We start from the raw sequence: 15,322 nt of genomic DNA, 5'->3' as shown, positions 1-15,322 counted from the left end.
ATGCGAGACCCTAGCACGTTTTGTTGCACGAATATTTTATTTCGGGAGAAAACGTTCCAAACACAGTTGTGATTCAACACACATCTACAATTTTAACGACGTGCAACACGTACAACGTTCTGAGCACACACACGGTTGAGGTAGATAACAGGGAGGAAACGTCAACAGTGATATGTGCAAGTTTTCTGATTGTGCATTGTGACATTAATCACGGTGATATGTGCAGGAATCTAACATTTAAACGTCGAAGGACTTATCAGGACCTTCACACCGGAAGAACAACAAACATCTCCTATTGCTACTGGACTGTTCCAAAATTTTCTTACAAAATATTTCCAACTTTTTTACACAAGGTTCACGCAGAAAGACTGGCGAAAACTTCGACATTATGGCTATACAACAGACAGAATGATGTTGCAACACTGGGACAAGGACCTAACACACTAATAAAGACAAATAATGTTGATCTTAATAATACATGCAAATTAAATTCTAAAATTTAGGGGCAACCTAGAAGTACATGGCAATGCTCATTAACAAAAGCATGGATTTGAACATGACACCAAAGACACATGCGGGTGTAAGTGCTACAGTGAAGAGTATGCAGATGAGTTTCACACATACATCAATGCCTTCTAATACACTACTAGTCCTTAGCAGAAACAGAACATGGCACAAAAAGGAAGCATGGCCTCTCACATAGCAAAAAGAAACTGAGACAATATTGCATATAGAAAAACTTATAGCAACTATTAAAACTTTAAGAGCAGCAGTTGAGCATTGCAGAAATCACATTCTTTTTCTCACATCAGAACTTTCTAGAGTTGTAGCATGAATCACGTTTAGTGCATCCATGCGAGCGCAAGCACCTCATTAAAAAAAAATGAAGTGAAAGACTTAGTAACATCTGTTAATATCCGGAGTAACCTTAAAGAGATGGATGTATCACAGAGTGATGAAAAGTCAGGTGCTGGTACTTCTAGCCAGACTTTTGATTGACCTTGTTTTGTTTGACTACCAGATTTCATACGAGCTTCTGTGGCAGTGGTGCTTGCACTACAGAAGTCACACACATCAGTTACATCTGCTGTTACAATAAAAGACTCTCTGTTGTGAAATTTTCTGTTGGTGCTGGCTACATCTGATAGCGGTGTTCTATGCACTAGTGCGTGTGTACTTGAGAAGAGTTCAACTAGCTTGGTTGCCAGGCTATAAAGAATAGTGTGTGAATAAAATAAGTGATCATATAGCGAAGACGTCCACAAGTGGGTCGATTATATTATACTTTACTTTATCGCCCCAGGTCACTGCTGCTCTGTTTCATACGCATGCAGTCGTCTGACCACCCGCATACTCAGCATTCACTAGCTCCGCTGAATGTGGTGACATAATATACCCCTGGCGGAGAACACCTCGAGAAACGCATAAACTTGAAGTGCCATTATGAGGCTATAGTTAGACTTGTACAAACAAAAGTCTGGTAGGGTGTATTTCTCTGTGTATATTCAATGGTGAGCTTGGACAATAGATAATTTCTTTCTTATTGCTTTTGTATAAATAAGGTATGAAAGCTTGCCAAGTTTCATTTTTGGTTCCACCAAAATGTGATATACTCGTTGCACATTGAATAGTGGAAAGTTAAGGATTCCATACCAGCAACAGTGGTTACATTTTGATGGAGGTGCAATGCTTGAGGGCAGTGTACTGTGCAACGTCAGTGCATATTAAAAACACCAAATGGCCAAAATTTTGACCTTCCACCATGGTGTGCTTCATAATGACATGATTTTAGAACGTTAAACCCCGATACTCTACATCATATCCCGAGCAGAGGCTGACAAAATTCCCGACACCAGGAATCGAATTGCGGGAACTTCAAGGTGGCACCTCAACTAGTTTGTCTAGCATGTTTTCTGGCTTTCCAAGACTCCACTCTGATTCAACTTTGAACAGGTGTTTAAGACCACAGAATGAAAAAAAAAAAAGACCAAACACATGCCCTTGCTCAAAGTGATTTTTCCAGGATATACCCATACCCACTTGCCTCAGCTTCCTCTATAAGAAACCTCTGCACATGGTAACAGTGCTCATTTTCATATTACAGAAACTTGATTATCCCTCCTTTTAAGCAAATAAATGCCTGTATATTACAGCACATGTGCATTATAGTTTGCTTATACACAGCGCTTTCCTTACAACAATTACTTATTACTTTCGAAAGTTGTTAGAACTTGTTGTGACGAGATCACAAAAAGTTGAATTATTACCAATTTCGCAGGAGACCATGCGGCATAATCCCACAGATTGGCTGTAATACACACTTCGCATGGACAAAACATTTTGCTACATTATTGCTTTTGGTCATTAGACAATGAAATCATCAACAGTGCTCTTCGATCACTAGCTACTGAGAAGGTCGCCAACCAGAAGAGGACTTCAACTCTGGGCATTGCAGTGCCACCTGTAAGAGAGCTAGGCATGCTACAATGTGGGTCTCATTTTGCTTTTGTTTCACAGAGGAGAAGCTTCACAACTAATGTGTCAGAGAAGCATAACAACATTAATCACAAGCAGATTACCAAGAGATTCATAAAACACATCTTCAAATTATATGGTCTAAACTAATGCATCAAGGTAGTGAAACATGTTATCATACTGCTCTAGAGAAGGCAAACATGAAAGTAGAGGTGTCTTTGGAGAACAGCAACAGGTGGACACATGTTGATGGCACATAACCTACAACATCAGATTAATTGAAACACACATGCATGCAAACAGGAAAAAAATGGGACCACATGCAGCCACAACTTAAAAGCATGTAGAGTCGTGGACATTGACAAGCAGGCCCATAACCACGGGGTTGTGCAAGGGTCCGGTGCCCCCGAAATTTGGATCAAGGGGGGTGTTTTGCTGAGGACAAAAAATAAGAGTTTTTCAATACCTTCAACAAGTGTGCCCCCTTTTTTTCTCTCTCTTTCCTTCAACCTCCCCGAAAAAAATTCTTGGCTGTGAGCCTGACGACAAGTTACAGCTGGCTCGAACACATACTTTTCTTTTTACCAGTACATACAATGCCAACCATAATTTTGTCTTACAAGGTTATTGGGACGGCTGAACTGTCTCCGACAACCAGATGCTTAGATGTACGAGACAATGCTCTCAGACCATGACATGCCAAAACTGTTCTCTATTGCGATGTCTTGTTCACATTTTATTCGTCCACGACTGCACAGTGCACTCGGAATAAAACAGTTAACTTAGGGATAACTAATGTGCAGAATTGTATTTTTACCAGCTGATATTTGTGCGGAATCTGCACAATTGTGACCCTTATATAGTACTTCAATCAATGTCAGTTTAAGAAACCCAATTTTTAGCTACACCACATGGTTTTCTCAAGCAAGTTAACGTGCCGAGCGTTAACTTAATCTCCCAGTCATGTATCAATCCATGAGCCATATTATACATCAAAATGCACTAAATTAACAAGCGGTGAGAAAGATTTCTGCTCTCAATACCATATGTAAGAATATTACCTCAGATCATTTAGAGCACAGAATGTACGTATTGTATATATGTGATGAGGTTCTTTGAGATGGTTTCGAGAATGATATAGAACATATAGTCAAAGTAAAAACTATCAAAGTAAAATCATCTTAAACCAGAGGCCTATGAAATCTATACTGCCTCCATAGGCCGCTGCATACCCTGCATTTTTTATGCAAGCACATTCATTACAAGCCAGTGGTTGATTGGCAGGAAGTTCTGCAGCTGCACCGCACTGTTTGATGAACTTTTGCACTCGAAGCACTCTTCTTGCACTCCACAGTATCGGTCCATGCGTTCAGTGAAATTCAGTCACTTCTCAGCTTGCCAGATACGAATGGCTTCTTCTAATATTCATGATGGTGCACAATGTAATTCATGTTTTTGCACGATCACTGCATTTTCCATCAACGTACAGTACTATACCCATTTCATGCAGTGCATCCGTGGTGACGCTCGCACTGACACAATTGCTTTGATCAGCATGTAGTTTTCACATACTACATCATATTTCCAGAATCACCAACGCACGATAAAAACCACCAGGATTCAATGTGGCTCAGTTTGCACGGCCACAGTTAGATTTGTCCAATTAGACAAGAGTACAGTTGCTCGAGCATTCGTGCAACTGCTACGGGCCACACGAAACTACAATTTGTGTTGAAAAACTTAAAACGTATCTAGACAAGACCACACAATGAGTGACAGTGACAAACATTTCAAGATGGTTCTAGACTTGGGAAGAAGGCTTCTAAAAATAATACAGCATGCGTCATTTCTGTTTCTTTACAGTCTAGCACTCAGGTTACCTACCAGCAATGTAGCTTCATTTCTGCAAGACTAAAACATTGTGAATGAGCTGAAATTTCTAACAATTCAAGTCATTTCCAAGAGTGAATGATAAGGTATACAACTTCTTATAAACATCATCATTTGGAATCTGTTGTTGATTTGTAATTTGTCGAACTAAATTTGTAGGAAAGGCTCATGTAATGCTTGCTAAGCTGAGATTAATGTGCACATCATGTGACCATGCATTTTGGCAGGATTTTGTTTCGAGGGGTGCAAACTCGTGTTGCACTGCAGCTTGAGGAAGGACGAGCGCTGGTGTAGCTTGGGTGGGGGCATCTGCTGGTGGGGCCTGAGGGGGGCAAATACCCCCTTTTGCACACCACCTGCCGGTGCCCATGCGTGTCGCTCTATCACTACAGCCTCCAATGCTTGGATCAACGTTATGTCTCAACAGCCTGTAGCCTTGTCTGCTGCAGCAGCATGTTCAAGTTGTCACGGGCACTCTTAAGGTCAGGCTTGAGCTTCAGTGCATGTCGGTAGCGCTCCTCTGCCTGGTCATATTTCTTCCAGCGGTGGTAGAGCACACCTGGATGAAAAGTGCAGCCAGAAATGGAGCTTTCATCATACACAAAATATACTAGGCATGTAGCTGAGTCTTCCGCATAATCTATGCTGCTGTTACATCATGGCTTACAAAAAGCAACAAAGTTCAGACGGCATATTTGCTACTGAGTGGGCTTAATAAAAAGTATGGTTGTCGTCTCTACTTTTCATTCCAAGTATCCTGCAAATTATGCAAATTATCCTGAAAATGAAGGGCTATTACAAAAAAAACGAACGACCGAGTAGTAAAAATACTTTTACAAGTAAAGAAGTTACTTTGAAGGAGCATCAGCAGAAGTTCCTTCAAGGGAACCGAGGACCATAGAACTTACCGTCATTTTGTCTAAAGAAAAGCCCCCTCCCTTTAGGGGCAAAAGGAGTGGCAGATTAATGCATCTGAAACCTTTGCATCCTGTTACTGAGCTGTCCATCAATAAAAAAAAATGTGTGCAGCCATTATCAAAACCTCTTGTTTGAAATTTCGAGGACCATGACCTTCCAGAAACGTTATTTGGAACTTCATATTTGGATACTATGCATGTTTTAAGTGACCTTGCCTCGCTCTCATGCTTGAGCTTTGGCACTTAGATCAACTTTTCGTTGCTTTTGAAGTTTCCTTTCTTTGGTGAAATTTTTGTACCATAAGAGAAGCAGACAGGTTATATTTCAATAAAAGAAATTTGAAAAGGTAATCAGTAACTTTCTTGTAACTACTCACTCACAAGCCCACAAAGTAATTACTTAGATCACTGATTGTAACGAAAAGTAATTTCATTGCTTTAATATGATTGCAGCAATTATTAATTATTAACCCCTTTATATGAGCAACTGACCAAGGTTGGTGTGATAGGTAGGATTGTCCGGACTGAATCGAATGGCTGCCAAGAAATGCTGCTCCGAGCGCTGGTATTTTCCTGCCTTTCCAAGGATATTGGCCAGTTGGAAATGAAGGGCAGGTTCGTGGGGGAGGTGCCTCAGAGCCTGGAGTGCAGCACGTTCAGCATCGGAGGCCTGGCCCCTCTGGTCCAGCATCAGGACAAGGTTGTTCCACGAGACGAGGTGTGTTGGCCGCTGCCGAGTGGCGTTGCGCCATGCGCGGTAGGCGTCTTCATAGCGCTTTTGCTCCAAGTACTGTAATGAAGCAGCATCGACAGAGATGCACCAGTTAGACCAAGCTGACTAATCAATTCTATATATGCAACGCTGAAGTGGAGCATGCACAGTGAGACTGATACTTGCAAACCGCTTGTGAAAATGACTGACTGAACATGCCATTAGCGATTCTGAAAACCCCTACTAACGAACGCCCGAAAAAACATATCCCCAAAGTTCCTGTCGAAACATGGACACCTGGACGTCAATCTGAGCATGTGGCGATTTTATTACACTCCAGGGTAGCTACAACTGCATAATTATTGTCATTGGTCGGTCACAGTATGCTTCAATGCATTTTCACTACTGCTACACTAATTTCCAGTAAACTATGCACAAGCTTGTGTGAGGCCAGCTGAGATATCAATGGTACCTAACATTAGCGACAAATATAACAGCCATTGCAGCTGCAGCCCACGATATACCTGCTGGACTGCATAACCTTTCTGCAAAACATTGATTCTCCCTCACTCGATGCTTACTAAACTTTTATTAATAAAAGAACCAAGTTTGTGCATGTAATGTGCAAGAACTTTGTTAAATCGGAACTACCGCAACTTTCCCAAATGTGACACAAAAAAAAAAACCTACTACATGGCTTTCAATTATAAGGACATGGCAGATAATCTTAAAGCTATGGAGTTAGTAATGGTGTAGTGTTGTTTTTAGCGGCATTCAACCGTGCTTAATTACACGATATGTGCTGATCGAAGTTGTTGCTTTGCCACACATCTAAGCATGCTGCCATTTATGTTTCTAAGTGCATCACTGTGTGAACCACTTTATTACATCAAAGACAGCAGTGAGAAGCTGTGCATCCTAGTTAATGTGTCACATTCGAGGAGTGGTAGAGGTGTTTTCTTTTTCAGTTTCAATACCAAGGACAGCTACATTGGCGAGCGTGCTGTGAAGTTTACTCCTATATCGAGTGCCAAATTTTGTTTGGAGCCTCCTTTACATTGCCACGTTCCTTTCCTCAAGTTTTGTTATCAACCCGTTACACTGCGTTCAGCTAAAACCACCCCTACGATGTTCGAGAGGCTTCAAGGCTGTAGTGGATCATTTTGTTAAGATTACACCCACTTAGTGAACAATACAGATTATTCGAGAACCTACGTCGCTGCTAGCGATAACGTAAGAATATTCGATGGAAAGGGTATAAATGCCGACTTCGCCGCTTGTCAGTTGATCGACAGCCTCTGCTTGCCGCTACCAGTGCCAGTATCTCGCTGTAATGTAACTTTCATTTTACGTGGCCACGAATTCGGCCCGAATAAACAGTTTATTATTCGATCTGCAGTCTGCTCCCTTCATCCACATCACGACCCCGTGACATCTGGTAGAGCTGCTTCCCGTCCATGCAATGAACGCCCCCCCTCCAGTCTAGAGCCAAGCCCCGAACGTGAACCAAACATCTCCGCCAACCTCAACCTGCGAGCAAGCCGCCACTAACAAGGGATACCTCCGAAGTACGGGGCTCTATTCGATAACAGTCGCAAGCCAAAGGCCACCACTACTACTGCATCAACTATGACAGCCTCTGTACCAGTGCCCCCCATGGTCGTAATGCACCAGCCGAAGGAGCTACCCATCTTCCACAGATTTTCATTTGAAGAACCGAAGACCTAGCTCGAGACGTACGACCGAGTAGCAGCCTTGAACCAGTGGGACCCGAAAGAAAGCTGCGCCACGTCTAATTCTACCTGGAACACGTGGCGAGGGCCTGGTTCGAGAATCAGGAGCCTGCATTTGGCTCCTGGAATCTCTTTCACAGCGTATTCCTGAAAACTTTCCCGAGCATTACCCGCAAAGAAAGGGCCGCTGCTTTGCTGGCAGCAGCCAAACGAAAATGTCACCATCTTCACGGAAGATATTTTTATTTATTTACAGAATTCCTGCAACGCCATAATGGCATTACTGCAGGGGGGTTTACACACAAAATTCAATGTGGTTACTAACATTTCTGCGAATAGTGACACTTTAAACATTCTGGAAAAGATGACGAAACTGTTTCAGCACGCCGATCATGCCATGGCTGAGGACAAGAAGCTCCGCTTCCTCATGGGGGGTGTGAAGCAAAAGTTGTTTGCAGGACATGTTCGCAACCCGCCCAAGACTGCTGACGAATTCCTCACTGAGGCCACGACAATAGAGAAGGCGCTTGAGATGCGCACAAGGAAGTATGACCGTCGCTCTCCAACAGCCAACTACGTTAAAGCCCATGCCCTCAGGACGGACGACCTGCGCGAGACGATCCGATAGGTCGTGCGGGAGGAGCTACCGAGCCTGTTGCCTTTGTCGCAGACACAAGTGAATTGGATTACCGACAGTGTCCACAAAGAAGTTTGGCAATCGCTTGGAGTTTCCGAAGCTCCCAAGCCACAGCCGCAAGTGATGAGTTATGCTGCTGCAACCCGACGCTACGCTCCCCCTTCACGCCCACGTCAAGAGCCCGCACCATCACAGTTCCTGCGCCAGCCAACGCTGCCGTCGACGCCATACCGGCCACCTGCCAGCCAGTGCAACGCCACGAGGAAAACAGACGTGTGGCGTGCCGCCGACCCCCGACCTCTCTGCTACCACTGCAGAGAAGCAGGCCACACCTATCGCCGCTGCCAGTACCGTCAGATGGGACTGCATGGTTTCATCATAGATGTGCTGCGTGCACAGTATGGGGGGGGGGGAGAAGACCCTGCGACATCGCCGACTACTTCGCTGCAGCACAGTGGACACCTCGAAGAACTTCCCGTTCGCCGCCGCACGGCCGCTACATGTCGCCTTACCGCCGGTCGTACACTGGCCCAACCCGGGGCCGGTCTCCTAGCCCTTATCAGGAAAACTAAGGGCAGCAACCGCTAAAGGTACGGTTGCTGTGCGACAAACTACCAATGATCCTCCGACGACGACGCGACGGCACTCTACGAACACCACACGAACCAGGCAAAGCCCTGACGATGAAACCACATGTACTGATGACTACCTAAGGATGCAACATAAAAGCAGCGAAACAAGCCGATGCAGCCATGACCCGACGCCACGACCTAGCCGCAACACAAGACGACGAACTAGCGACCTCGACGTTCTTATCGACGGTAACAGTGTAGCTGCTCTCGTTGACACCGGAGCCAACTATTCGGTCATGAGTGAAGCGTTCGCTACGAAGTTAAAGAAAGTCATGCATGCCTGGGAAGGCTTTGAATTAAGAACAGCTGGAGGCCACCAAGTAATGCCAGAGGGAATCTGCACTGCAAGAGTCTGCCTTAACAACCGGATTTACTCTGCAAGCCCCATAGTAGTACACCGGTGCTCGAGAAGTGTGATGCTTGGGTATGGACTTCTTAGGCCTTCATGGAGCAATCACTGATCTGCGATCCAAGCCGATAACACTATCAATAGAACAAGCCCTACTACCGCACACGCCACCTGGGAAGCAGGCCTTGAATGTACCGAAAGATCAGATCACCATTCCCCCTCGATCCAGTATCAACATTTGCATCGGCTCTCAGAAATCAGCATGCATGCAAGGCGTCGTTGAAAGCGACCAGCAGCTGTTGATCGACCGCGAGATTTCCGTTGCAAGAGGAATAGCCGAGCTGAGAGGGGGGAAAGCAATAGTGATGCTCACGAACTTCAGCAACAAGTACAAACATGTGAGCAAAGGCACGACAGTTGCCAATTTCGAAGAAATTGTCAAAGCCAGCAACGTAATCGCCCTCGCCGAGTCTACTGAACCTGCTTCGACGAATCGAGGTCTTCATGGGAATTTCGATGTCTATGCCACTCTTCCGATGCATAAGCAAGAACAGCTGAGAAGCCTGCTCCGGCAAAACGAGGACTGATTTTCATCGTCGTTGAAAATTCAGCAGACACCAGTAGCAAAACATCCCATCCTAACAGAGGAGAGTACCAGACCACTCCGTCAGAGCCCGTACAGAGTTTCCACTCGAGAGCAGGAGGCAATAAAAAAACAAGTCGACGAAACACTATGCAACGACATCATACAATCTTCCAAGAGTCCGTGGGCGTTACCTGTGGTGCTAGTGAAAAAGAAGGATGACACCCTACGCTTCTGCATCGATTATTGTCGCGTCAACAAAATCCTGGGGAAGGATGTGTATCCTCTCCCACGGATAGATGACACTTTTATAGACTCCACAACGGGAGGTATTTTTCGTCTATGGACATCAAGACCGGCTATTGGCAAATTGAAGTTGATGAGAGAAACCGAGAAAAAACGGCTTTTATAGCACCAGACAGCCTCTTCGAATTCAAGGTGATGCCGTTTGGTCTTTGCTCGGCCCCCGCAACTTTCCACCACATTATGGACACCGTACTAGCTCAACTGAAGTGGCAGACTTGCCTCGTGTACTTGGATGATGTCGTGTTTTCCTCAAGCTTCGATGAGCATCTCCGGCGCCTTGAAGCTGTCCTTCAAGCAATCATGACTTCTGGACTCACCCTCAAGCCAGAGAAGTGCTGTTTCGCATACGAAGGACTTATGTTCTTGGGCCACGTGATAGTCAAGTCCAATGTACACCCCGACCCGCAGAAGACAAACGCCATTGCTGCATTCCCTCCACACACCGACAAGAAAGCCATCCGTCGATTTCTCGGCCTCTGCGCTTATTACAGGTGGCTCGCCAAAAACTTCGCTCAGATCACCGAGCAACTCGCTAACCTTACTATGTCCAAGGTGGAATTCAAGTGGAAAACGCCACAGCAGGAAGCATTTAAAGAACTATAACGATGCCTGCAGATGCCTCCGTTGCTTGCGCATTTCGAGGAATTCGCTGAAACAGAAATGCATACCGATGCAAGCAGTGTAGGACTCGGCACCATTCTTGTGCAGAGGACTGATGGACAGGAAAGAGTTATCAGTTATGCCAGCCAGTCGCTATCAAAGATGGAGGCCAACTATTCTACAACAGAAAAAGAGTGCCTCGCTATTTATGGGGCTACCTTAAAGTTTCACCCCTACCTTTACGGCAGGCCCTTCAAAGTTATAGGTGACCACCATGCATTGTGTTGGCTGGCAAACTTGAAAGACCTTTCAGGTCATCTCGCAAGATGAAGCCTGAGACTGCAAGAATTTAACATTTTTGTCGTTTACAAGTGCGGAAGAAAGCACTCCGACGCCGACTTCCTGTCTCGTACCCCTGTCGATGCACCACAGCAGGATGACCGGGATGATGACTGCTTCTTAGAAACCATAAGTGCCGATGGCTTCGCTGAACGACAAGCCGATCCGAAACTCAGGGGCCTTATGAAATACCTCAAGGCAGAGCTGCCGTTGTCCCAAAAGTATTAAAGCGAGCAATGACATCGTTTATCGTACGAAACGGTGTTCTCCAAAGAACTTCTCAGCGCATCGAGCCAAGTACCTTCTCGTTGTGTCTTTCGCAATGCGACCAGAAGTAGTCCAGGCTCTGCACGACGACCCCACAGCCGGACATCTGGGTGTTTCCCACACGCTCACCAGAATACAGAAAAAGTATTACTGGCCTCGCCTTGCTGCCGACGTTGCTCGTTACGTGAAGACTTGCCGAGATTGTCAACGAAAGAAGACACCACTGACCAGGCTAGCTGGACTTCTACAGCCCTTCGAGCCACCACGCCGACCATTCCAGCAAATCGGCATGGACCTACTAGGGCCATTTCCTGCTTCGACTTCAGGAAACAAATGGATCATCGTCGCTACCGACCACCTCACACGCTATGCTGAGACAGGGGCCCTGCCAAGGGGCAGTGCATCTGAGGTAGCCAAGTTCTTTGTTGAAAACATCGTTCTATGCCACGACGTGCTAGAGGCCATCATCACCGACAGAGGTACGGCCTTTACGACAGACCTAACGCAGGTGATTCTGAGATACAACCTGGCTGACAAAGAACGGAATCCGCCGAATGGTGGTTCCTCCGTATCACCCTGCTTCAAACAGTGCAGCAGAGCGGGTGGTGCAGACAATTAAGGACAAACTTAATAAGAGCCAGGTGGGAGATTTACGTACGCAGGTCGCCCGCATACTCTTTCAATATCGGACCACACCTCATGAATTCACCGGCCATGCCCCCTGCGAGCTTTTGCTGGGACGGATGGTGACATTGGACATTCTGCACACAGACCTCTGGTCCACGGCACTCCTCAAACAGCTGAAACAGAAGCTGGCTGCTGACAAAGGGTGCCTTCCTGGGCCATTCCCCGAGCCTGGAATGCCAGTATTCGCCGAGAATTTCTGTTCTGGCCCAGCTTGGTCGGCTGGACAAGTGGTCTCGCCTGCAAGCTCCTCCTCCCTGCTCGTATGAATGCAGGATGGAACCACATGGCACTGACATGCAGACCATGTCAGGGCTAACCGTGGAACCTGGCTTGCATCTGCGGCAGCACCAGATACGGCCAGTGAGACAATCGTTTCGCGAGAAACAGGCGCCTCCAGTAGTGCGCCACTAGTTTGGCCACCGGCAAGTTCAGTGCCATCTCTGCCAACCACGGCAGAATCTCAGGAGGAACCGAGAGCGGCTCAGGCAGCAACCTAGTGCTACCGCACCTAGTCCCTCTACACCTGTACCCAGGCAGAGCAACCGACGACGAAGGGCACCAGACCGCTTTTCGCTTACCTAAAGCAACGCTGAACCGGTTGGACTTGTAATTTTTTTTGTGTGTGTGCAATAACTTGGGGTGAGGGGTGTAACGAGCATGTGGCCCCCTGCCTAGCCTATTTTCATTACCTCGCCAAGTTTGGCAGGCAACCTTGATTGTGCTTGGAAAATAAACACTGACGAGCGCTGCTCGGCTGTCAGTAGCTGTTACCCCACCATGTGTGTGGTGTCATCGTTGTCAGAGAGCGGCACCTCGGCTCTCCCTCTCGTCTACGGCCCTCGGGACAGATTGTGACACGAATGGCCTCACTGAGCTGCTAAATACGACCATCGCCGACATGCTGGCCATGTACGTCGACGTCCAACACAAAACATGCGATGCCATTCTTCCATACGTGACCTTCGCATACAACACTGCAGTACAAGAGACGACGCCATACAAGTTGGTCTACAGAAGAAACCCGAAAACAACGCTCGACGCCATGCTGCCAAACATCGCTGATGAAGAAAACCTCGACGCTACCATCTACGTTTAGTGCGCGGAAGAAGCGCGTCAACTCGCTCGCCTGCACATCAAGAATCGGCAGGCGGCCGACAGCTGCCACTAAAATCTTGGACAAAGCTTCGTGGAGTACCAGCCAGGTGACTGTGTCTGGGTATGAACGCTGATACGCCAACGTGGACTGAGTGAAAAACTTCTGCGACAGTCTTCTAATTGTACACAGTACTTTGACGTCTCGGCCCACTCAGCTGCGAGGTTGTTCCTGACGACATTACGAACTCTCAACGGCGCCGTGCTTGACCTGAAGTCGTCCATGTTGTGCGCCTCAAGCCATTTCATGCGCGAACCTGAGGGCTGTAATTTGTTGCTGTTTGTGTGTGTTTATTGTCTTTACTAATGTACTTTCGTCTTTTGTTAAAGCATCGGGGCGATGCCTTTTTCCGAGGGGGGCAATACCATGTTCCTTTCCTCGAGTTTTGTTGTCACACCGTTAAACTTTGTTCAGCGCGAATCGCGCCTACAATGTTCGAGAGGTTTCAAGGCTGTAGTGGATCGTTTTGTTAAGATTACGCCCACTTTGTGAACAATACAGATTATTCTCGAACCTACGTGGCCGCTAGCGATAATGATAAAATACTCAATGGAAAAGGTATAAATGCCGACACGCTTCGCCGCTTGTCAGTTGATCGACGGCCGACGTTCTGCTCACCGCTTCCAGAGCCAGTATCTCGCTGTAATCTAGCTTTTCTTTTATGTGGCCACAAGTTCGGCCTGAATAAACAGTTTATCATTCGACCTACAGTGACAATATCTAGACCATCTCACATTACAATATTTAAGCAGCTTGAATGTTTTGGTTGAATCAAATGCGAATTTCTTTAATTTTGGCACTGCAAGGTAATGATGATGTTTTTACACAAGCAAATGCTTTACGTGTGTATATACAGTGCCAAAATGAAATAGTTCAGAGATTCTCTGTAACTACACTCAAACCTCGATATAATGAACCTGGACATAACAAAATGTTGGTTATAAATAAGCACTTAAAACATAGTCTTGTAACAGATATACTTTTAGGAATAGACCTTTACAGTTGAAGCCCTCTATAAGAGACTCGCACTGGGCAGCAGTTCTTGTCCCTTCTATGAGGTGTCTCTTATGGGGGTGGCACGTATGCATTTTCTTATCAACCTCTATTTTACTGTAGGCACACTGTCTGTTATGCTCATTTGTCTTTTACATCAGTGTTTCTTATAAAGGGGTTCCGCTGTATAATTAATTTTCGGTTATAACAAACTTACTTTTATGTGAGATGGAACTTTGCTGTAATGAGGTTTGGCTGTACCGAAAAAATCCACGTATAGCCCCGGTTTTTCTTTTTTATAGATTTTGCAATGCAAAATTTCTGCCCCAGCCTATACGACGATTCCAAACATTTTCGGCCCGAATTCGTAGTTTTGCTTTCAGCAATAGACAGTGCTATCATGATCAGGTGCCTGCAAGCTTATGCAGTAGGTAGTGTTGTAGCGTCAGAGACGTTAGTCCTACAGGCATGCAACAGTGGCCCTTGCAACCACTTCATGCATGTAACAACAACCAAGATTTTTTTGTCAGTGACTTTACAAAATGCCAGCTCTGGCTGCCTATAAAAGAAAGGCTATCTTAGCTGCGGAAATCATTGGTAACTGTGCTGCGGGGCGACAGTTCGGCATGGACAAGCGGTGCATTCACAGCTGGAGGAAGCAGAAAGAAGCCCTCTTGGCATGCAGTGGCCAGCGAAGAAGTTTTTGGGAGCCGAGACAAGGAGCTTTTCCTGATGTTGAACAAAAACTGGCGAACTTTGTTGGGTAGCAACGTGCTGCACAGCTCCCTGTCAACATTGAGCTGGCACAAGCAAAGGCACGGGAGATCGCACGAGATCAAGGCATTGAGCAGGTGGTCTTCAACAGGGCAAGCATTGGGTGTCCCGCTTCATGCGCCGCGCTGGGTTCTCCCTACGTTGGCATACATCCATATCACAGAAGCACATGATTTTCTTGCGAAAGACACGTCTCCTTTCAGCTGGGCCAGATCGGAAACGCTGATCTGGCCCTGTGTGCATCAATATGCCGTTGGAGCTGACAGTTCACGAAA

The 15,322-nt window shown here is 46.1% G+C and overlaps 1 protein-coding gene across 1 annotated transcript in view; it reads right to left on the bottom strand.

Annotated features, from left to right (window-relative positions):
- Positions 1-18: 18 nt before the first annotated feature.
- The window catches only part of Tmtc4 (Transmembrane O-mannosyltransferase targeting cadherins 4), a 38,706-nt gene continuing 23,402 nt past the window's right edge, over positions 19-15,322 (bottom strand). Inside the window, exons 14-15 of the mRNA XM_075892207.1 lie at positions 5,775-6,072; positions 19-4,924 (exon numbers count right to left, since the gene is read on the bottom strand). Coding sequence (XP_075748322.1) covers positions 4,779-4,924; positions 5,775-6,072 — 444 coding nt within the window. The 3' untranslated portion in view covers positions 19-4,778. The remainder of the gene's footprint in view (positions 4,925-5,774; positions 6,073-15,322) is intronic.

Source organism: Rhipicephalus microplus, chromosome 1, assembly GCF_043290135.1.
Source record: "Rhipicephalus microplus isolate Deutch F79 chromosome 1, USDA_Rmic, whole genome shotgun sequence".
Lineage (NCBI taxonomy): Eukaryota > Metazoa > Arthropoda > Arachnida > Ixodida > Ixodidae > Rhipicephalus > Rhipicephalus microplus.
This window is presented reverse-complemented; position numbering and strand designations above follow the sequence as displayed.